This window comes from Osmerus eperlanus, chromosome 12 (genome assembly GCF_963692335.1).
Source record: "Osmerus eperlanus chromosome 12, fOsmEpe2.1, whole genome shotgun sequence".
Classification (NCBI taxonomy): Eukaryota; Metazoa; Chordata; class Actinopteri; order Osmeriformes; family Osmeridae; genus Osmerus; species Osmerus eperlanus.
Genome location: NC_085029.1, coordinates 17,841,810 through 17,864,598, shown reverse-complemented (window position 1 = coordinate 17,864,598; position 22,789 = coordinate 17,841,810). Strand labels below are relative to the sequence as shown.

Sequence of the window (22,789 nt, the reverse complement as noted above, 5' to 3'; positions counted from 1 at the left end):
TGCACCCACACTCAGCTCTCTCACTATCTCAGCACCCTCCTCCAATGCTGAGGCGCTCCTTAACAAAGCTCCCTCCTACTGAGAGCACGGCAGCTCTGACCTTCATGGAGACAAACCACAGAAGAAGAAGGATCCTGACACAGGAGGAGAGAGGGTGAGAGGAGGAGGAAGGGTGAGTGGGGGGAGGGAGGGTGAGAGGGGGGAGGGTGGGAGGGTGAGAGGGGGAAGGGGGAGAGGGGGGAGGTTGAGAGGGTGAGAGGGGGGAAGGTGAGAGGGTGAGAGGGGGGAGGGTGAGAGGGGGGAGGTTGAGACAGGAGTGGTGAGGATGAAAGGTATGTAGATGAGAAAAGGGTGAGGATGACAGTGGTGAGGCAGGGGGAAGCAGGGGGGAGCAGGGGAGAGCCCAGAGTGTGTCGGCTGAGAGGAATGACTGGGGATCAGACGGGTCTGACCACTGCTGCTGACAAGAGAGACCCCCCTGCCCCCCCTGTTCCCCTGAGCCAGGATCACATTTTATTTCTTCTTCTGTTACAAGCAGGGCAGGCAGCAAGGAGAGGCGGCAGAGAGAGGCGGCAGAGAGAGGCAGGAGGGAGAGGCAGGAGGGAGAGGCAGGGAGAAGTGACGTAGCTGCAGGAGAGGTGGACAGCTGGGTCAGACAGGCTGCAGGGAGGGGGGCCCCTGGGCCTCCTGGGGCCTCTGGGCCTCCTGGGGCCCCTGGGCCTCCTGGGGCCTCTGGGCCTCCTGGGGCCCCTGGAGCGCTTCTCTCTCACAGACCACAGGAGCACACACACACCATCAGGGCAGGGAGAGGCAGCTTCTCAGAGCATGTTAGCTCTGTAGGACCTTAACCATGTTACGATGGCAGAGGACCACTCTGAACTAGTAGTGATGTAGTGACGTAGTAATTTAGTGACATAGTGACATAGTGATTTAGTGACGTAGAGACGTAGCGACATAGCGACGTAGCGATGTAGAGTTCAGTAGTCCCATGGGTGTTGATTATGATTTTTTGTTTATTAAATTAAAACACTAAATTAACTTTTCTATCTATGTAATAGTTTTTTGTAACTAAGAGATTTTGTATTTGTGATGTGATTTTGTTTGTATGTATCCCTGAAGGAAGCAGACTAACCAGACACACAATTATAGAAACGTTTAAGATTTATAGAATCCACTGCTCTTCTCCAATCCTGGTCTGTAAGGGACCAAGGATTGACCTTTGACCTACAAGCCTCCCCTCCCAAACCCCAACCCTTACCCCCCCCCCCCACACACACAGGTCAGTGACCCCCCCCTCTCCAGTGAGATGCTAAGATAGCTGACTGTTGGATGAGCAGAGAGGAGGAAGAGCAGTGAGATGAAGACACCACAGTGAGCCGGCTCTGTGTGATCCTGGTCCCAGCTCAGCTGCATCACCATGTATGCTGTTCATGCTCACACATGAAGTCTGACCAGACCTGAGCTTTCTGACCAGGGACACTTCTGTTTCTGACACACTTCACTGTCAGCTCTTCCTGTTCATATTCGGTACTGTGCTGTACACCTTTTCAAAACATGAGATTGTATTTCTTCATTTTGCGTTCTGGGGGCTTTATATACTGTGCCCTCTCCCCCAGGAGGGCGTTTATAGACGTGAGGTGACCAGGGAGGGTACATGCACCTGTGTTTGAAGGACATGTTACACTTCACGCCCTCGCGCTAATCTCTTCATTCACGAGGATCCTTGAAGATCGTGTAGGAACTGCAGCAGAAGTGTACATGCCACCTGCAGCATCACACGTGCCTCTCTCCTCTCTCTCTCCTCTCTCTCTCCTCTCTCTCTCCTCTCTGTCTCCTCTCTCTCTCTCCTCTCTCTCTCCTCTCTCTCTCCTCTCTGTCTCCTCTCTCTCTCCTCTCTCTCTCCTCTCTCTCTCCTCTCTGTCTCCTCTCTCTCTCCTCTCTGTCTCCTCTCTGTCTCTGTTTTTACAGCATGTTTTACAGCTCCTTCCACTCCCAGTCCTTCTCCTCCTCCCTCCCTCTCTCTTCAGCTGTTGTGCTGCCTGACCTCTGAGGGGCTGTGCTGTCAGTGTCTCCCTCAGCCCAGCAGTGACATTTAACTCAATATCCCCAAAGGATAGGGTTTCCCTCCCTCCCTCTCCTCCCTCCCTCCCTCCCTCCCTCCCTCCCTCCCTCCCTCCCTCTCCTCCCTCCCTCCCTCCCTCCCTCCCTCCCTCCTTCCCTCCCTCCCTCCCTCCCTCCCTCCCTCCCTCCCTCCCTCCCTCTCCTCCCTCCCTCCCTCCCTCCCTCCTTCCCTCCCTCCCTCCCTCCCTCCCTCCCTCTCCTCCCTCCCTCCCTCCCTCCCTCCCTCTCCTCCCTCCCTCCCTCCCTCCCTCCCTAGCTCCCTCCCCACACAGCTTCTATCTTCTTCTCTATGTCTGAAGTGTCACTGGCCTCTATGTGGTTCATGTGTGGGCCCTGTAGCCACGCACAGGGACTCCCACAGATCTGTTACGCTCCCTACCTCGCCTGCCTCATGTCAGAGCGGCGCTAACGTGCCAAAACCTCCTGCCAAGATGAGGCAGTGCCATGTGCCACCTCAACCCCTTTCCCCGCCCCCCCCTCCCCTCCCCTCCTGCTCCTATATGTGTTCCCGGTCTGCAGGAGTGATAACTGCCAGCCCACTGCAGCTGTGCAAGTAGCTAACTTACGCAACCGCCACCTGCTGACTCAAACAGAACGGCAACCAGAGAGGACTGTAGTATGTCAAGGTGGGGCTAGGAGAGTGGGGCTAGGAGAGTGGGGCTAGGAGAGTGGGGCTAGGAGAGTGGGGTTAGGAGATTGGGGCTAGGAGAGTGGGGCTTGGAGAGTGGGGCTAGGAGAGTGGGGCTAGGAGAGTGGGGCTTGGAGATTGGGGCTAGGAGAGTGGGGCTAGGAGAGTGGGGCTAGGAGAGTGGGGCTTGGAGAGTGGGGCTAGGAGAGTGGGGCTAGGAGAGTGGGGCTTGGAGAGTGGGGCTTGGAGAGTGGGGCTAGGAGAGTGGGGCTAGGAGAGTGGGGCTAGGAGAGTGGGGCTAGGAGAGTGGGGCTTGGAGAGTGGGGCTAGGAGAGTGGGGCTAGGAGAGTGGGGCTAGGAGAGTGGGGCTTGGAGATTGGGGCTAGGAGAGTGGGGCTAGGAGAGTGGGGCTAGGAGAGTGGGGCTTGGAGAGTGGGGCTAGGAGAGTGGGGCTAGGAGAGTGGGGCTTGGAGAGTGGGGCTAGGAGAGTGGGGCTTGGAGATTGGGGCTAGGAGAGTGGGGCTAGGAGAGTGGGGCTAGGAGAGTGGGGCTTGGAGAGTGGGGCTAGGAGAGTGGGGCTTGGAGAGTGGGGCTAGGAGAGTGGGGCTTGGAGAGTGGGGCTTGGAGAGTGGGGCTAGGAGAGTGGGGCTTGGAGAGTGGGGCTAGGAGAGTGGGGCTTGGAGAGTGGGGCTAGGAGAGTGGGGCTAGGAGAGTGGGGCTTGGAGAGTGGGGCTAGGAGAGTGGGGCTAGGAGAGTGGGGCTTGGAGAGTGGGGCTAGGAGAGTGGGGCTTGGAGAGTGGGGCTAGGAGAGTGGGGCTTGGAGAGTGGGGCTTGGAGAGTGGGGCTAGGAGAGTGGGGCTTGGAGAGTGGGGCTTGGAGAGTGGGGCTAGGAGAGTGGGGCTTGGAGAGTGGGGCTTGGAGAGTGGGGCTAGGAGAGTGGGGCTAGGAGAGTGGGGCTTGGAGAGGGGCTTCAAATGGCATATCGGGTTCACATATAAAGCAGGATGAACACATTCTCCCAACTATACCATTTTGGGACAAATACAGGTTTTCTGAAGAAATAAACTCCCAGCTTGTGTGGGTCCTGTCTGTGTTGTTTGTGTTGCCTGGGTTACATGGCTCCCCCTGGTTCCCCTCCTGGCAAAACTGAGACGTTCCTCGAGACACACAACCTGTATCCACTGACAGCCAGCGTCCAGACCCGGTTAGCGAGGCCAGCACACAGCGCGAACAACTACACGCCTAGGCATCTCTTCCGTAACAGGAAACCCAATCAGAAGTGGTTAGTAGTCATGTTTACTGTTTTAATACATCTTAAGGATTCTAAGTACATTCTTCAAGGGATCCCAAGCCTATGAACGAACGAAACTCATTCAAACGTGAGCTTAAACCGAGCTCTCCACTCAAGGTTATGAATGGAATAACCTTGATAAAGCGGAGATCGCTAATCGGCACTGGGCTGTAGATTTGGAGCTGTAATGTTGGCATTGGCAGGGTGCTTGTTACAGCATTAGCTAACTGTAATAATAGACGTGACAGCTGAATCCAGAGTTACTCCCTGGGTATAAATAGTTCCGTTGACACTATGTAGCCGGGCACAACGACCACCGCAGCTTTGAGGGGGTTTATGTTGGAATGTGTCCCCTGGTGTCGACCCATGTCTCGCGCGATAGCCGCGGAGTGGTTTCTTCTTAAAAGATAGGCGGAGATTTTAATAAGTTCACCTGCATCGCCTTCGTTTCCTCGCCGCCCTCCGTGAACTAACCCCCCCCCCCCCCCCTCCACACACACACACTTTGAGGAGTTCTTGGTTGTTCACAACATTCCCTTCACCTGGGGGGGGGGGCTGCCTCACGGGAACCAACAGGAAAACGACACTGGTAGATGTGAGCGAGCTGCCTACGCTGTTGTAAAGGTCCTTTCATGTAGCTGCGTATGTCTCTGGAACACGCTGACACAGCACAAGCTGTAATGCCTTTTCACATCAGAATAGAATAATACTTTATTATCCTTCCAGGACAGACATCTCTCTGTGGCATCACCTTCCCTTCAAACATAAAGTACAATTTACATCCCTTCTACACATTCACCAAAACCTTAGGGGATGTTAATAAGTTCCCTCGCACGTGACCTGTTCCCTGCTGCACTAGATTGATACTTGTATACAGTGTCCAGTGTCCAGTGTGGTCTGCAGGGCCAGGGAACAGCATGTTATGAACCCCAGTGCTACAGGACCTATCTGATGACCGTCAGTCTAACTTAATCACAGCTGGGAAACATTCAGGTCAGTTCAAATGTTAGAAAGTCCATCCAGACTGGAGGCAGGACTGGAGGCAGGGCCAGAGGCAGGACTGGAGGCAGGGCGGAGGCAGGGCCGGAGGCGGGACTGGAGGCGGGACCGGAGGCAGGACCAAAGGCAGGATCGGAGGCAGGATCGGAGGCAGGACTGGAGGCAGGATCGGAGGCAGGACTGGGGACAGGACTGAAGGCAGGGCCAAAGGCAGGACTGGAGGCAGGATTGGAGGCAAGACCGGACCTGTGGAGACAGGAAGAGAGACCAGGAGAGACCAGGAGAGTCTGAGTGGTAACTTCTGGCTGAGACGGCCACACACACCAGTGCAGCCAAACACCCAGAAACCTCCATCCCAGCCTCTCCTCCATCCCAGCCTCTCCTCCAGCCCAGCCTCTCCTCCATCCCAGCCTCTCCTCCATCCCAGCCTCTCCTCCAGCCCAGCCTCTCCTCCAGCCCAGCCTCTCCTCCAGCCCAGCCTCTCTTCCAGCCCAGCCTCTCCTCCAGTCAAGCCTCTCCTCCAGCCCAGCCTCTCCTCCAGCCCAGCCTCTCCTCCAGCCTCTCCCCCAGCCCAGCATTTCCCCCAGCCCAGCCTCTCCTCCAGCCTCTCCCCCAGCCCAGTCTCTACTCCAGCCTCTCCTCCGGCCAAGCCTCTCCCCCGGCCCAGCCTCTCTTCCAGCCGAGCCTCCAGCCCAGTCTCTCCTCCAGCCTCTCCCCCAGCCCAACCTCCAGCCCAGCCTCTCTTCTGTTACATGATCAAACATAGATAATGGAAGGTTTTTGTGTTGGAATTTTACGTGAGAAAATAAGGACAGCATGGAATCTGGAAGAGAAGAATTCTAGTTGAGTAAATAATTTAGATTTATGAGTGACCCAGTCACCTCTGATGAACCACATAACTTAAGAGTTACTACACAGTTTACAACCCGTACTGAGGTACTACATAGTACACACCTCGTACTAACTTAGAGGTACTACATAGTTTACACCTCATACTAAGACTGGAGGTCTAGTACGAGGTACACATATTAACCTCGTACTAGCTTATACATATCTAGCATTATTACACAGTATGTCTGTAACCCTAGTGATGTTCTATAGTGTATACATATCTAGATGGAATGGAGGGATTATTTGAGGAGGGCTTTCTCTCCATGGCAGGAGGGTTTCACTGTGCAACACGGTCAAACGGGTCACTTTTCGGTCTAAACTTAACCCCCTCTAGGAGACCCTCTGGACGACACCTTATTGGGATCGTGACAGGAAGGGACCGGTGGACAGAGCGTCTTGAAGGAACAGTGCTGATGACAGGAAGATGAATGCATGAAAACAGAGACTGAGAGATACCTCTACAGGAAACAGGACCTTTTCTGATAAATATAGACCGGCTCCAGGGTGCGAACGAGAGACCGTCTCTTCAACACGCATTTGTGCTGGAACACAGGATCGATATTCTCCTGTGTTCCAGACAGAAGCCTGTGCCGGCGTATCCAGGGAGACTACCGTATCCAGGTAGCCCTACATGGGCTACGACAAACGTCGACTCCACCGGGAAAGTGTTCAACAATTCTTTGCACAAAAAACTTTTTCTGTCGAGAGTTCATGTTCTTTGAACAGAGAGCAAATTATATATACTACCTCAACCCCATCTCAACTGATGCACAAACAAGGAGGTTTGTGATGTAGTACAGTAGACCAGCAGAGCTACAGTGCAGTAACAGGTGTTCCAGCTGTGTACTGCAACCATCTTTGTTTGTGCATCAGTAGTTTGTAGGCTGTCAACATACATCCCCCTTTACTAGAAACCATTGGTTTGGGCGTTTTGGGTGTCATCAATCGCAAACCATTATCACATTATACTACCTCAAGTAGGCCCCCCTGTGGTCATGGCTGGACTTGCAGGCAAGCCTAAGGATGATAGTCTGTTAAGTGTGAGATGAGAAGATAGAATTCAGATTCACATGTTTCTAGTGATTCCAAATATAAACACCAAGAGGGGGTCATCATTCTACTATGAGAGCTATATCCTCTCAAATTTGTTATTCAGCATGTTTTAAAATATCTATATATTCAAGTAGATAACTCATTATTTTTTATTAAATAGTAATATAAGGATTTGAACCTGCAGTCAATGCCCCCCATGTTCTACCACTGAGCTATACCCATCCCCATGTTCTACCACTGAGCTATACCCATCCCCATGCTCTACCACTGAGCTATACCCATCCCCATGTTCTACCACTGAGCTATACCCATCCCCATGTTCTACCACTGAGCTATACCCATCCCCATGTTCTACCACTGAGCTATACCCATCCCCATTGTGATTTATTGCTTGGTGTGCTGCAGTGAAATGTAAACCCTGTGGAAGTGACTCATTGACCTTTTATCAATCCGAAGAACGCCAAGAACGTGCGTGTGTTCTTGAGAAGAACATTCTTGACGAGAATGAGATGCGTTCCACTGACCAGGTCACCAACCCCAAGGTCACCAAGCATCCTCCATAACCAGGACGGATCAAGAACACATACGGACATGTCCTGCGTTCTTGGTCAGTTAAGCTCTTCGGTATTGGAAGCGTACTCGGCCTTGAAAGATGACTTCAAACTAGTTAGAGATGAGAAAAGCACGTGGGCTGATGAGCATGTGTGGTCCAGGGGGGGCACCAGGGCTGCCAGGGCTGCCAGGGAAGAGGCACACCAAGTGGACATCTTTAAACCATCACACAATCCTCCGGAAAAATCAGTTAACTCAGATTCTCGCTTTATTGGTCAACTTGATGAAAGACTACAAAACGAATTCACAAAAAATCTCTTTCAAGTAATCAAATCTGTACAAACCTAAACTGTGTGGGGTTTTCCAGCTCTGGCTTGTTTGAATCTGTGAATAAGCTGTGTGTGTGTGTGTGTGTGTTCCTGTCTCACAAGTAACCCAGTCAGCTACTTGTGCTCGAGGACTCTCAAACACACACACACACACACATCTGTGTTTGACATGTCACAGTACAGAGGACAGGGAAAACAAGCTAGTTCCCCTCCACACACACATGGTCAGATTCTAGGAGCAGCCTGCTAGATCACCTCAGCTGTCTCCACTGTCCCCAGCCTGCCTCCCCAGCCCTGTACCCACTGCTGTGTCTGGTGTGTTGCTTCCATCCTGTCACCGGGGCAGCCCTGTACACACTGTGTTCATCCTGTCACTGGGGCAGCCCTGTACACACTGTGTTCATCCTGTCACTGGGGCAGCCCTGTACACACTGTGTTCATCCTGTCACTGGGGCAGCCCTGTACACACTGTGTTCATCCTGTCACCGGGGCAGCCCTGTACACACTGTGTTCATCCTGTCACTGGGGCAGCCCTGTACACACTGTGTTCATCCTGTCACTGGGGCAGCCCTGTACACACTGTGTTCATCCTGTCACTGGGGCAGAGGGGTATGAGAGAAGGGATAGTAAAAATCTCTCACACCTTCGCACATAACGTACACACACATATTTTAATGCTCGGACACTCGCAGGCAGAAACGCAAACATTCGGTGTGGCTCTCTCAGGAACACACACACATACACACACACACACACACTTCATAGCATTAAATGTTTAAGAATTACAGATAAAAAAGGAGAAAGCCCTGGGTACGGTTTGATTTCTGTCTGTTTGGTGAAAGAGAGGAGAGAGAGGTAGAGAGGGCGGGCGAGGGCGGGGGGGCGGGGGAGCAGAGGGGGGGCTGTGGGGGTCATTTCTTGGCTTTCCTGGGGGGGGTGACTGGGCGTGCAGAGCCCATGCCCCCCCCACCCCCGTAGAAGAGCTTCTTATCTGCCGGCTTCAGGATCTGGGGAAGGAACACAGAAATATTCCAGGAGAGTCATTTGATTGTAAAGTGAGTCATTTGAGCACAGGTGAGTCATTTGATTGTAAAGTGAGTCATTTGAGCACAGGTGAGTCATTTGATTGTAAAGTGAGTCATTTGAGCACAGGAAAGTCATTTGATGGTAGTGAGTCATTTGAGCACAGGAAAGTCATTTGATGGTAGTGAGTCATTCCTCGCTGGGGGCGTTACCTGGAAGGAGCACATGAGCGTTTCGTCCACGCTCATCATGGCGCCTGCGTTGTCAAACTCCCCGCAGTAGTTAGGAGCAGAGAAGAGGGTAACCAGCTGTCTCTTAGCGAAGAACTCATAGCCATCCTCCACCACCTGACGGAGCAGAGGGTGAGTCTCCAGGAAGACTCACACCACCAGCAACACAGCAGACAACACCTGCCCTGTCTACAGGTACATCTCATCTCCCTCTCTCCCTCTCTCCCTCCCTCCCTCCCTCCCTCCTGACCTGGTGAGCTCTGCAGATGAGGTCCATGTCGTGCTTGTGGAGGAACTTGGTGACAACGTCGGCCCCAAAGGTGAAGGAGACCCCCCGGTCGTTCTCGCCCCAGCCCAGCACGTCCTTGTCTGGGTCGGCCCACAGCAGGTCACACAGCAGGCCCTGGTCAGGCACGTCCGTGGGCCGCATCACCCGGCGCACCTGCTCCATGGACTGGAGGTCTGGAGACAGACCTGCAGAGGGCGTGGGGGGGGGGGTTAGAACTGAGGCTGGCACTTAGACAGAGACACAGACTGGGAGGGTCAGACAGACAGACTGGGAGGGTCAGACAGACAGACAGACAGACTGGGAGGGTCAGACAGACAGACAGACAGACTGGGAGGGTCAGACAGACAGACAGACTGGGAGGGTCAGACAGACTGGGAGGGTCAGACAGACTGGGAGGGTCAGACAGACTGGGAGGTTCAGGCAGACAGACTGGGAGGGTCAGACAGACAGACAGACTGGGAGGGTCAGGCAGACAAACAGTCAGACAGGTACCTCCATGGCAGCAGAAGATCTTCTCGTCCACTATGGCTGCCACTGGCAGACAGTTGAAGCAGTCGGTGAAGGTCTTCCATAGCTTGATGTTGTACCGCCTCTTACCTGCAGGGGGTGACAGATCATTCACTACTAAACTCACAATACAGCCCTTTACACTGAAGCTTCCCGATCAAACGCAGGCTCATGTGTACAGCCCTTTATACATCCCTGTCACAGATTACCATCCTAACCCTATAAACAATCTTGGCTTCAATTTGGTGAACAGGTCGGCACACTTGCAGAGTGGAAAAAAGACATCCCATCTCACAGCAGATTTGACCCTAAACACACGGAGTGGACTGTGTAACATGACACGTCTCATCTCTGCACTGTCTGGTGTCAGCATGAGTAAACTTCCTCTACGGGCGGGGGACAGAGAGAGGGGGGAGGGAGAGAGAGATAGAGAGAGAGATCCTGCGAGTGCAGAACATTATGTCCAGAAATACTTTGGATAAGAGTGCTCATGTATGTGTGTGTGTGTGTGTGTGTGTGTGCGGTCATGTATGCGCACATGTGTGGGAGCGCTTGTGTGTGTGAAAGGACTTGAATGTGTAAATGTGAGTATATGAGGACATCTGTATGGATGTATACGAGTGCGTGACATTGTGTATGTGTGTGAGGACTGTTTCAGGACTTAAATGAATTCTGTGAGTCTGTGTTTACGTGTGTGATTATGTGTGTGTGTTTAGGTGCTTAAGTGTGCGGTTGTGTACTGGTGTAGGCAGCAGTGTGAGGACTCACACTCGTCGTAGAAGCCGTATATTCTGTTGATGGAGGCACACTCATGGTTCCCCCTCAGCAGGAAGAAGTTCTCAGGGTACTTGACCTTGTAGGCCAGCAGGAGACAGATGGTCTCCAGGGACTGCTTCCCCCGGTCCACGTAGTCCCCCAGGAACAGGTAGTTACTCTCTGGGGGGAAGCCTCCGTACTCAAAGAGCCTCAGCAGGTCATAGTACTGGCCGTGGACGTCACCTGGGGAGGGGAGGGGGTCAATCTCAAACCTCTCGATCAGCTGTTAAATGCTCTAACCACTAAGCTATGCCCATCGCCATGCACTACCACTGAAGGGGTAGAGAGAGGCTGGAGGTGTAGAGAGGCTGGAGGGGTAGAGAGAGGCTGGAGGGGGTAGAGAGGCTGGAGGGGTAGAGAGAGGCTGGAGGGGGTAGAGAGGCTGGAGGGGTAGAGAGAGGCAGGGGGGGTAGAGAGAGAGGCTTGAGGGGGATAGAGAAAGGCAGGAGGGATAGAGAGAGAGGCAGGAGTGGGTAGAAAGAGGCAGGAGGGGTAGAGAGGCAGGAGGGGTAGAGAGGCAGGAGGGGTAGAGAGGCAGGAGGGGTAGAGAGGCAGGAGGGGTAGAGAGGCAGGAGGGGTAGAGAGGCAGGAGGGGTAGAGAGGCAGGAGGGGGTAGAGAGGCAGGAAGGGGTAGAGAGAGGCAGGAGGGGGTAGAGAGAGGCAGGAGGGGGAGAGAGGCAGGAGGGGAGAGAGGCAGGAGGGGGCTAGAGGCAGGAGGGCCAGAGAGGCAGGAGGGCTAGAGAGGCAGGAGGGCTAGAGAGGCAGGAGGGCTAGAGAGGCAGGAAGAGTAGAGAGAGGCAGGAGGGGGTAGAGAGAGGCAGGAGGGCTAGAGAGGCAGGAGGGCTAGAGAGGCAGGAGAAGTAGAGAGAGGCAGGAGGGCTAGAGAGGCAGGGGGGGTAGAGAGAGGCAGGAGGGCTAGAGAGGCAGGAGGGCTAGAGAGGCAGGAGGGCTAGAGAGGCAGGAGGGCTAGAGAGGCAGGAGGGCTAGAGAGGCAGGAGGAGTAGAGAGAGGCAGGAGGGCTAGAGAGGCAGGAGGGGTAGAGAGAGGCAGGAGGGGGAGAGGCAGGAGGGGGAGAGAGGCAGGAGGGGTAGAGAGGCAGGAGGGGTAGAGAGGCAGGAGGGGTAGAGAGAGGCAGGAGGGGGAGAGAGGCAGGAGGGGGAGAGAGGCAGGAGGGGGAGAGAGGCAGGAGGGGTAGAGAGAGGCGTACCACAGATCTTGAGCGGAGCCTCCAGCTCCAGCAGGATGGGCTGGCTCAGGAAGATCTCCCTGGACTTCAGGCACAGACCTCGGATCTCGTTCTCCGTCAGCTGGACGTTCTTCCCTGGTCTGGAGCCTTTAACTGGAGGGGAGGAGAGGTCAGTATCTGGGACCACACTGCCAAGTTGTTGTTGGAATGATGTCTGTTTGGGGTCATTGCAAATTTGCCACAAATGTTGTGATAAAATATGACAGTAAAAGATACAAATAGGCGAATGACACGCTTTGAGTAAAAACATAATTGCAGCAGTCGCTCAACCACATTCTCTCCTGCTCTAATGCAGATTACAAATGAAAGGCTTAGCTACCTTACGCCTTAAAGGTCCCATAACATTCCATTTATGGATGCTTTTAGATATGCCTTAGTGGTTCCCTAATACTGTATCTGAAGTCTCTTTCCCGAAATTCAGCCTTGGTGCAGAATTACAGCCACTACGAGCAGTCCCACAATGAGCTTTCCTTAGAACGTGCTATTTCTGTGTCTGTAGCTTTAAATGTTATGAGGAGGAGAGGGCGGGGCTAACTGCCATGCTTCAGTCGTTTGCAAGCCATGTCTCAGGAAAAACCAATATGGCACTTGCACGATCGTAGCTCATTTTGTCATTGGCTGGCCAAATTCTCTGGGCAGGCAAAGCAGAGAAAGGGGAGGTAACCTTTCCCCTTATGACGACATAAGGGGAATGGTTCCAGAGCTGACCTTTAGAGCTTTCATTTTCTCAAAGGCGGAGAAGAATACCCATGGCTTGGTTTATACTTATCAAAATGTTCTAGCAACTAGGGGACCAAAGGCAGGCTAGGGGAACTCATTAATGTTAAATAACCTCATTAAAATGAAATTTTCATGCCATGGGACCTTTAAGCACGCGCTGTGTTTACCACCAAGGCTGGTTTAAATTCCGATGTACATTTTAAACAAACTTTGGTCAATGTTTGTAAACTATGTGAATGTTTTCCTGTAGTCAAGACGTTGGCTAACGATGAAAGCATTATAAACAGCCGCATGTCAACTATGCAGGATATGGCAGACAGGGGCCCATGGTGATACACAACAATTGTGCAAACTCGTTAATCCTATGGCAATTCCGGAATATACACCGATTAGCTTCTGTCTAGTTAACTAACAGCTAGTACCACGCCTCCTACTCGACGTTTGCGTTTCTTTATAGTAGGAAATGTAGAAAAGTGCTATCTTAGTTTACGATTGAAGACAAGGCATTGGGCCGTAAATCAATGCATACTAAGCAACGTCAATATATGTGGAGTAATGCTAGACCTGGTTGTTGCTAACGTTGCGACACTCAAACATCGCTGATACTTGCTGGGTTGGAACAGTTCCATGGCGTGTTTGCTTATCTAGTCTGGTGCTGTTCACAGATAATGCTTGCATTCGTAACGTTATTTAGCTAGCTAGCTACACGGGCATCTAACGTCGAGCAGACATGGGGAAGTGCTTGAGTAATTACTTCCCGACGATAATCGTTTGGCAGCGGTATTCAGACAAAGTGCTTCCATTCCATGAAATCCAGTGCATACTGACAGAGGCTAGACAGCTTTTAATCTGAGCCAGAGCGCTGGATTCACCATGTCCCTGGGTAGCTAGCTAGCTAGCAGCTACCCAACTAGACTCTAAATGTTAGCTAAATAGCTCGTTAGTTTGATATCTTGTAAAAACAAACAGTTTGATCATACCTTCCAGAAGTCGCTGAATTATGGAGTCGATGTTTAATTTGTCGGCTTCGGCCATAATATTCTTCCAAATATCAGTCTGCTTTGAAGAATCCCCCCAAAATGTGCCACCCTAACTAGCTACTGAGTTAGCTAAGCTAGTTTTAATCAGCTATCGTTAGCCAGCTAACCTTGCGCCACAAATAACCAACTGAATACTTGAAGTTTGGGATGAAATTATGTCAGACTTGACAAAAAATACTTGAACAAAGCACATTAGTCAAAAACATAAAGACAATGAACAGATTTGTCGAGTTTTTGCCTTCGGCTTTTCCCTAAACAGACTAGCGCCCAACCCTTGACAAAAGTAGATTTCAAGCGTTGGTTGAAAGCGAGGTTGGGCGGATGTGGGAAAACATTTTACCGCTCTGTCATTGGCCCCTTGCTGAATATTGGTCTGGGGTCTTGGCTCTGATTGGATGTCCGCATGTACCCCTTTATCATCATAGTAAACAATAAACATATTTATTCAGACATTGAACAATTATGATTGTTTTATACTGTAATACAATTATATTTAATCGTGTCAGATGATGCGCTGATTCACAGCTCCATCAAGATACAGTAGCCTTTTCATAGCTGACTGCTGATAAACGTGTGAAAGCAGATTGGCGTTTTTCGGAAATTCGTGATCTGATTGGATTTAAAACATGGGTAGTCCTTCGAGTCGCTAAACACAGATGCTCAAGGATATTTCAAAAGTAATTTCAGAAAGAATGTGCAATTATGCTGCACATTTTAATAGTTTTATCGCATTCCTATAATTAATGTGGGCTATATCATACATAATATAATTTAGCTGGCTATCTAATCTTGTATGTATAGCAAAACTACAAAAACATTGCTCTACCAACGCAATATGATTTTATTTCCTTGTAGTCTTTTGAAAGTTTTAATAATTTTCACATTTCTTCGCCTTCTCGATGGCATTTATCTCGTCAGAGGTAAAAAAAAAGAGAAAAATCCAGTTTTTCTGCCGCAATGAAGTGACGCCCACGGAAGTGACCAAAGATGGCCGTTTCGTGTTTTGGAGTGACGCAACGCATACGTGACCAACCAGACTTGGACGATTCATTCTAGAGCAGAAACATAGTCTGAGACATGCGCGGAAAATAGTAAATATGACGCTAAAGTCATTAATATTTAATCGCGTAGACAAGTAATACTAGTTTTGATCACAACAATCCAAAAAGAAAATGAAGTTGCTTCATAAAGATATTGAAAAAGACAATGCCGGGTAAGTGAGTCTTAAGACCGGTTAGCTAGCAAGTTAGCCACACCAGCACATGCCTTGGGTATTGCCATCTGGCACAGCTATTCAGCCAAACCCCAAACACAATAATAAAGATAATAAAAACAATAATCTGTTTTTCAAATACCTAGATATGTCAACAACAAAAAAAAGATCTAAAACGATGAATGAATAGCTCGCTATCCAGTTACCCTCCCTAGCCTTACTTGAACCGTGTGGGTGTGGGGTTCTCTGAGGTTAGCTAAGATGTAACTAGATACATCTACATTTTCGATTGATCCTACTCTTCCTCCCCCCTCACTCTGCCGGTAACGCTGTGTCCCGCCAGCCAGGTGACGCTGATGCCGGAAGAAGCGGAGGACATGTGGCACACCTACAACTTGCTTCAGATCGGAGACAGCCTACAGGCTTCCACCATCAGGTACGCCGGTCTCCCGGTGGGAGATCACCGGCTCCGTATGGTCCCGTGCCACTGTGCTCAATGAAAGCCTTGCAGTTCATAATACTTCTGCTATCTACTATCAGCTGCGTGTCTGTATTGTGCTTGTGTCTAGCCTGTCACTATGATGTGTCTTCATGTGCGCGCACACACACACACACACACACAGCCTACACCAACATACACACACACTAACACACACACTGCCGCAGTGACCAGTTCCCCTGACCCCTGGTGATTGTGTGTGCTCAGGAAGGTGCAGACTGAGTCCTCCACCGGCAGTGTGGGCAGCTCCAGGGTCCGCACCACCCTCACCGTGTGTGTGGAGACCATCGACTTTGACTCCCAGGCCTGCCAGCTGAGGGTGAAGGGAACCAACCTCCTGGAGAACCCGTATGTGAAGGTCTGACACCGTTCAAACACCACCCGTTTACATCTGACACCGTTCAAACCCGTTGACATGTGATCTGTAGTGAAGCTGTAGAGAATTAGACTGCACATCAATAGGTTGCAGGTTCAATGGTGTGTGTGTGTGTGTGTCCAGATGGGGGCCTATCACACCATAGAGCTTGAGCTGAACAGGAAGTTCACTCTGGCTAAGAAGGTGTGGGACAGTGTTGTGTTGGACAGGATCGGTAAGTTCAATGAACGTTCACACGTCAATATCTTTCTAAGTGTTAGTGTACAAAGGATTCTACAATTCTAATAACTAAAACGGTAACTATAGTAATGCCCTTGGTGCGTGGTTTAACGATTGTTCGCATGTTTCGTTTGTTTTGATTATTGACATTTAGCTTCCAACTGATAACGTATACCGTAACTCTGAGTGATGTGCTGTACCTGGGTCTAACCTGCCCCCCCTGGCCCCCGCAGAGCAGGCATGTGACCCCAGCCAGAAGGCGGATGTGGCGGCCGTGGTGATGCAGGAGGGGCTGGCTAACCTTGTGCTGGTGACTCCGGCCATGACCCTGCTCAGGGCCAAGGTGGAGGTGACCATCCCCCGCAAGAGGAGGGGCAGCTGCACCCAGCACGACAAGGTCTGGACACGAGCCCCGGGGGGAACGGGGGACGGTGTGTGTGTGTGTGTGTGTGTGTGTGTTGACAGTGTGTGTCTCTTTCCCCAGGCTCTGGAGAGGTTCTATGAAGCTGTGATGCAGGGGATCCTCAGACACATCAACTTTGACGGTGACACACACAGACACTCTCTGCCTCGCTCACACACACACCTCTCTCTGCCTCGCTCACACACACACCTCTCTCTGCCTCTCTCACACACACGCCTCTCTCTGCCTCGCTCACACACACACCTCTCTCTGCCTCTCTCACACACACAGACACTCTCTGCCTCGCTCACACACACACCTCTCTCTGCCTCTCTCACACACACACCTCTCTCTGCCTCTCTCACACACACACCTCTCTCTGCCTCTCTCTCACACACACCTCTCTCTGCCTCTCTCACACACACACCTCTCTCTGCCTCTCTCACACACACCTCTCTCTGCCTCTCTCTCACACACACCTCTCTCTGCCTCTCACACACACACCTCTCTCTGCCTCTCTCTCACACACGCCTCTCTCTCACACACCTCTCTCTGCCTCTCTCACACACACACCTCTCTCTGCCTCTCTCTCACACACACCTCTCTCTGCCTCTCTCACACACACCTCTCTCTGCCTCTCTCACACACACAGTTCTCCCTGCCTCTCTCACACACACACACACACACACACACACACACACACACACACACACGGACTGACCTCCCAGTCTGTCCCCAGTGGTGAAGTGCATCCTGGTGGCCAGTCCTGGCTTTGTGAAGGAGCAGTTCATGACCTTCCTGTTCCGAGAGGCTGTGCGCCAGGACTGCAAACTGCTGCTGGAGAACCGGCCCAAGTTCATGATGGTCCACTCCTCCTCGGGACACAAGTACTCCCTGAAAGGTGAGAAGACCGGGGAGACTCCACCATCACATCACAGAGCCCTGCTATCATCACAGGCACAGAGCACTGCCTCTGGTCTGCCTATCTCTCGCTCTCTCTCTCTCTGCCTTTCCTGTCACACTTCACTTAAACTGCCCAATAATAAAATAATATTTTAAAAATATATTTTACAAAATAAAAGGAAAAATAGAGTGTCATCTGTGTAAAGTGTTACTGTGTCCTGTCCTGTAGAGATCCTGACTGACCCCAGTGTGACCAGCAGACTGTCAGACACCAAGGTGGGTGACCTGCGACAGGGACAATGTTAGCGGGCTGGGGATGTTTATGAAACATTGGCAGTGGCCGTTTGAAGGAAATGCTTTAGACCTCAGTGTAACCTGCCACAGAAGGATACCATACTGAAGAGGTCTACGGATCTATCGCTTAGAACAGCTCAACACGGAGGTGAACGTGGTATCTTTTAGTACCTCACGATTCGAATCTATTCTTGGGGTCACAAATTGATAAAAAAATCAATTCACGTTTTTTTGCAATTTTTAATAAAAATATTTTTTTAATAAAATAAAATTAAAAAACTTTATTTTTTTTACATTTGTGAATCGATGTGAATCTCGATTCAAATGTGAATCGATTCTTCCCCACCCCTAATAATTAGTGTGTGTTCTGTCAGGCTGCAGGGGAGGTGAAAGCCCTGGAGGACTTCTACAAGATGCTGCAGCATGAGCCGGACAGAGCCTTCTACGGGTGAGTCACACACACACACACAGTGTGAGGGGTGTGTCTGAGGGGCGTGTTCTGGGTCCTGTGAGAGCTGTTCTCTAACATGGTCTGTGTTGTGACGATGCAGGCTGGCCCACGTGGAGAAGGCCGCTGACGCCTTGGCTGTGGACACCCTGCTCATCAGTGACAAGCTCTTCAGGTGAGCAGCTAGAGAGAGACAAGCTCTTCAGGTGAGCAACTAGAGAGAGACAAGCTCTTCAGGTGAGCAACTAGAGAGAGACAAGCTCTTCAGGTGAACAGCTAGAGAGAGACAAGCTCTTCAGGTGAACAGCTAGAGAGAGACAAGCTCTTCAGGTGAGCAGCTAGAGAGAGACAAGCTCTTCAGGTGAACAGCTAGAGAGAGACAAGCTCTTCAGGTTGAGCAGCTAGAGAGAGACAAGCTCTTCAGGTGAACAGCTAGAGAGAGACAAGCTTGTATGTGCTAGGGATGTTCATTTTGGAAAAAAAAGCTTTGACCGTTATCCGACAAGATAAAAAATGTAGAATGTCCTGGTGGTAAGGGTCACGGTGTCTGTGACCCTTAAAAAATAAAAATATCTTAAGGGGTTGATTTTTTAAATAGCAGCATAAACAACAACAACAGAACAAAACCAGATGAACAAAACGAAAACACAGTGAATCTGGGAGCGATGGCTGTACCTACATGATGCAGCTAGAACAACACGGAAGGACAATTACAGTTGTTATGCTGATCAACGACGACAACGGAGATGGCCAACAAGTAGGGGAAAGTCGCTAGATTATTATTTTTTTCCTGTCACGGGAAGGTGAAAAGTTGCTAAGTCTAGCGGCATTGTCGCTAAATCGGCAACACTGTTTAACCGATAGTATTCTAGCTCTAAGCGGTAAACCTTCTTAAGGTAGTGATGTTGTTGTTGTCGTGCAGACATCAGGACGTCGCTACGAGGAGCCGGTACGTGCGGCTGGTGGACAGCGTCAGGGACAACGGAGGCAGCGTCAGGTGAGACCCCAGGGCAAGAGAACCTTCCAGAAGCATCTCCACATGGGAACACTTTGCTCTTTATTGAAACTGTTCCTGTCACTTTGGATCAAAGCTCTGCTAGATGATAGATCATTATTTTAATTATTATTATTAATCTCTCTGTTGTGTGTGTGTGTGTTGGGTGTTGCAGGATGTTTTCCAGTCTTCATGTCTCTGGAGAACGTAAGTGTCTGTTCAGGACAGCCAGGATTAGACACACTGGATGCACATGGAGGTTTGATCAAGTATTATTCCCTAGTGACCTCTCTCTCCCCCCCTCCAGAGTTGACTCAGCTGAGTGGTGTAGCAGCCGTTCTGCGCTTCCCCATTGCTGACCTATCAGAGCCTGAGGAGGACAGCAGCTCGGACGAGGACTGACCCCTCCCTCCTCTCCCCTGTCTCTCTCCTCTCCCCCTGTCTCTCTCCTCTCCCCCTGTCTCTCCTCTCCCCCTGTCTCCCTCCTCTCCCCCTGTCTCTCTCCTCTCCCCCTGTCTCTCCTCTCCCCCTGTCTCCCTCCTCTCCCCCTGTCTCCCTCCTCTCCCCCTGTCTCTCCTCTCCCCCTGTCTCCCTCCTCTCCCTCTCCCTCTCTCCTCTCCCCCTGTCTCCCTCCTCTCCCCCTGTCTCTCTCCTCTGCCACTGCCTCTGCTCTCTAGATCTGCTCATCATCATCTGACCTGCTGTGTGTGGTGTGCAGGGTGACGACACAAAAGGCTGGGCTGAGCTGTTTGATATTGGTGCCAAGTTCTAATAAAACACACATACAGGATGGGGGAAACCTGATTAATAACACAGTACAGATCAACATGAATAGACACGCATGATTTATTTCTAATGAGGCTTTTGCTAAATGTTCCTTTAAAGTGTATATATATACAGTTTTTTCTTGCAATAAAACTATGTGAAGCATAGACACCTTGTCCTTGGTCAGATTCTGTATAATCAACGGTGTTTATACCATATTATTTTTTATATTAAATATAAAATACAGGAGGCAAGACAGTACATACTCACAATAAATCAAGGCAAAACAGGATATACAAATATATATTGACTTTATTAATATATTAATACTTAAATTGCATCAAGAACAGCTATGTTTCTTTTGGTGGTAGAAGCTGCTGCTTTAGGAGCTGGGTGTGTTCTAACCCTGTGAACAGTCTGAAGGAAATCCCCACCTTCACACACAGCTGTGGTGAACTCAACTCATGTTCCCTGCAGACTCTTGAGTAGCAGCTAGTTTCAGACTCCTCCCCCTCCCTTCCTCCCACACAGACCCTCCTACCCTTCCCCAGGGCACTGGAATGTGCGTAGCCAGGCCAGGTCCTCCATCATGCCCCAGTGCAGGTACACGATAGAGCAAATCACCAGGACGTGCATGATCTGGTGGCTGTTGCACCAGTAGTCGAACAGGCCGGGGTGGAAGCGCTCAGGCACCCTGCTGATGTTGACCAGCCCTCCCAGCAGCGCCAGCAGGTCCATGGTGAGGAAGAGCCGCAGCGAGGAGGGGCTCCCAGCCCCCGGGCCCCCCCAGCGCAGCAGGAACAGACCCAGACGGAACAGCGCTTGCCAGGCGAAGGCGCGGAGGCGCCGCGTGTTGCTGCGGGCCGTGGTGGCGCTGTAGATACCGTAGGCAGACAAGAGGGTGTAGGACAGCATGGCAGCCAGCCGGGACACGGGGTAGCAGAGCAGGGTGATGTGGACGATGGGCAGGGCTCCTGGGGCGAGGGGGGGAAGGGGAAATGTTCATCTTTCAAAGAGTTTGTGTGCATGATGGTGTGTGTTTATGTGTGAGAGTGTGTGTTCATGTACAGTATATGTGTGTGCGAGAGAGTGTTGTCATTTGGATGAAACCTTAAAAAAAACTAAAACCTAAACATGTTTACCGCCCCAGCCTACCCAGGGTGTTGACCAGGCAGACCCCGAACATGTCGAGGGAGAGCAGGGTGTCGTATACGTGAGCGCCCCCCTCGTGGTTCATGAAGATGTGGTAGAGCACGGAGCCCACGGTGGGCGACAGGCAGGCCAGGTAGTGCACCAGGCAGAGCCACCACTGCCCCTCCGCCCATGGCAGGCTGAGGGGCAGGAACATCAGGAGGAAGAGGAACGGGATCCCTGGATGGGAGCAGGAGGGGGTGGAGGAGAGGGGTGGAGGTAGAGAGACTCCAACATTTTCAAAATGGCCACGGACGTATTTTTCTACTTTTTAGTGCATACACACATGACCAATCAGAGCACAGATGTGTCCAAGCTCCTGCATGGTAGCCAATCAGTATGTGGAGCCCCCCCCACCCCATGTGAGGACAGGTGTGTTAGCGAGGCTGTAGTGAGAGCGTAGCGAGGTGGCTCTGCTCAGGGTCTTGGGACGGTGCTGCCTGCAGAGAGGCTGCCTAATCCCCCAGGTAAGAGGGTTAGAGATAATGGTCTTATAGAGGACGTCCAGTGGAGGCAGGGGAACGCAGCGTGTCATCTGCAGGGTCAGGGGTCAGGGGTCAGATAGGTCAACCATGATGAGCTGGAACACTGTTATTAATATCTCTAGCCTGCAACACTTCTCTAACCCTTCAACATCTCTTCAGTTCTACGCTGTTCCACACACTAACCCTTCCTTCATGCCCTGCGTTTCACAAGTCAAATCAAATGAACAGTCGTGTTTTATTATTTGGCCAATCACAACACTTCCAGGGCCGATCGCTAGCAGGCTATCCTGTACAGGAATTCCCAGTGTGGATTATCCCTAATCCCCTTCCCCCCCCCCCACCTATCCTTGTTCACCGAGCGGAGAGTTATGCTGGCTAGCGGTCACTTGTGAGACCACCAGATACTCACCCCTGAGAGGCTAGTAACAATCTGAAGTCTCCCACATCAACCACCTGTATATGAGATGTACCACTACTGTACAGTTCATCTGTGATGGAGGAATAGTATGAATGTTTACGCCCTGTCGCAGGGCCCCCACTGGTGCTATGCTGCTATTGTACTCAGTATGGATACTTAGGACAGCATTCCTTCAGATCTGCACCCAGACTAAACACAGCAAGCAGCCTGCAGCACTGAGCATGAAGAGGAACTGAGGAGAGTCTGGTCAGCAGAAGGGCAGGTCAATGACAAGCCTGCCCTCAGAGGTTACGACAGAGGTTAGCTTGGCTAAAAGCAACAAGAGACTCCAGTGCATGATGTACCCACCTACCGTGGGTGTAGATGTTCCCAAACTCGTTGTGCAGGTAGAAGAGGCTGCAGAGGCAGTCCTGGGCGGTGGCCACCGGACGATACCCCGTCAGCACGTACTTGTTGAACTGAAGGTGTGGAGGCGTTTTAGCAAAGTCCAGTAATCGCGGTCCCTTCAAAAACACCATGGTGCTTTCCCCAGCCGACGCACCCCCCTGGAGGGAGGGACCCCTCTACACCCTCAGACTGGCTCCAGGGAGACTCTGGGCTCTGGCATGGCAGGCGGAGGGCTTCCTCTAGGCACCTGGACACACCTGAGTCCGTCTCCCTCCAGCTGAGCGAGGCAGGACCGCAAGGAGCTCACGCAGTGGCATGCTTCCTCACAGACCAATCAGCTGTCTCCGTTATTCATAGGGTTAAATCTGCTCTAATCCCCCTCCCCCCGCCCCCCCGCCCTGCTACAGGAAGCTGCATGCAGCTCTTACAGGGCTGAGGAGAAGCTTCTTCCTGTCTCAG

General features: G+C 51.4%; 3 protein-coding genes across 4 annotated transcripts; 1 reads left to right on the top strand and 2 right to left on the bottom strand.

The window, feature by feature from the left end:
• Positions 1–8,195: 8,195 nt before the first annotated feature.
• On the bottom strand, positions 8,196–13,810 carry ppp1cab (protein phosphatase 1, catalytic subunit, alpha isozyme b). Its single transcript, XM_062474576.1, has 7 exons — positions 13,676–13,810; positions 11,937–12,068; positions 10,682–10,912; positions 9,899–10,003; positions 9,368–9,591; positions 9,100–9,234; positions 8,196–8,871 (listed from the first exon to the last, which is right to left on the bottom strand). The coding sequence occupies exons 1-7, from the start codon at positions 13,728–13,730 to the stop codon at positions 8,776–8,778; spliced, it is 978 nt and encodes a 325-aa protein (XP_062330560.1). The 5' UTR covers positions 13,731–13,810; the 3' UTR covers positions 8,196–8,775.
• A 914-nt stretch (positions 13,811–14,724) lies between these two features.
• Positions 14,725–20,018, top strand: pelo (pelota mRNA surveillance and ribosome rescue factor). Of its 2 annotated transcripts, none has more exons than XM_062475298.1 (14): positions 14,725–14,948; positions 15,292–15,384; positions 15,655–15,805; positions 15,947–16,037; positions 16,276–16,439; positions 16,527–16,587; positions 17,185–17,346; positions 17,578–17,624; positions 18,017–18,090; positions 18,194–18,265; positions 19,013–19,087; positions 19,260–19,291; positions 19,392–19,504; positions 19,616–20,018. In XM_062475298.1, exons 1-13 carry the CDS (start codon positions 14,908–14,910, stop codon positions 19,484–19,486), a joined length of 1,158 nt encoding a protein of 385 aa, XP_062331282.1. In that variant the 5' UTR covers positions 14,725–14,907; the 3' UTR covers positions 19,487–19,504; positions 19,616–20,018. The 2 variants fall into 2 exon arrangements, with proteins under 2 accessions (XP_062331282.1, XP_062331283.1); XM_062475299.1 differs by having other exon boundaries at positions 19,561–20,018.
• Positions 20,019–20,364: 346 nt separating this feature from the next.
• LOC134031892 (progestin and adipoQ receptor family member 4-like) lies at positions 20,365–22,702 on the bottom strand. The gene is made up of 3 exons (XM_062475647.1): positions 22,296–22,702; positions 21,005–21,220; positions 20,365–20,823 (listed from the first exon to the last, which is right to left on the bottom strand). The coding sequence occupies exons 1-3, from the start codon at positions 22,459–22,461 to the stop codon at positions 20,387–20,389; spliced, it is 819 nt and encodes a 272-aa protein (XP_062331631.1). The 5' UTR covers positions 22,462–22,702; the 3' UTR covers positions 20,365–20,386.
• Positions 22,703–22,789: the final 87 nt, after the last annotated feature.

What these genes read in the sequence shown, in the direction of transcription:
- LOC134031892 (XM_062475647.1), bottom strand. Translation starts at nt 22,461, where the DNA reads ATGGTGTTTTTGAAGGGACCGCGATTACTGGACTTTGCTAAAACGCCT. An exon ending in TGGGAACATCTACACCCACG is followed by an intron (nt 21,221 to 22,295) that starts GTAGGTGGGTAC and finishes GCTCCCATCCAG; the next exon opens with GGATCCCGTTCCTCTTCCTC. An exon ending in CTGCCTGGTCAACACCCTGG is followed by an intron (nt 20,824 to 21,004) that starts GTAGGCTGGGGC and finishes CCCTCGCCCCAG; the next exon opens with GAGCCCTGCCCATCGTCCAC.
- pelo (XM_062475298.1), top strand. Translation starts at nt 14,908, where the DNA reads ATGAAGTTGCTTCATAAAGATATTGAAAAAGACAATGCCGG. An exon ending in CCGGACAGAGCCTTCTACGG is followed by an intron (nt 18,091 to 18,193) that starts GTGAGTCACACA and finishes GTGACGATGCAG; the next exon opens with GCTGGCCCACGTGGAGAAGG. An exon ending in GACAACGGAGGCAGCGTCAG is followed by an intron (nt 19,088 to 19,259) that starts GTGAGACCCCAG and finishes TGGGTGTTGCAG; the next exon opens with GATGTTTTCCAGTCTTCATG.
- ppp1cab (XM_062474576.1), bottom strand. Translation starts at nt 13,730, where the DNA reads ATGGCCGAAGCCGACAAATTAAACATCGACTCCATAATTCAGCGACTT. An exon ending in AATTCAGCGACTTCTGGAAG is followed by an intron (nt 12,069 to 13,675) that starts GTATGATCAAAC and finishes CCTCCCCTCCAG; the next exon opens with TTAAAGGCTCCAGACCAGGG. An exon ending in GGCTCCGCTCAAGATCTGTG is followed by an intron (nt 10,913 to 11,936) that starts GTACGCCTCTCT and finishes TCCCCTCCCCAG; the next exon opens with GTGACGTCCACGGCCAGTAC.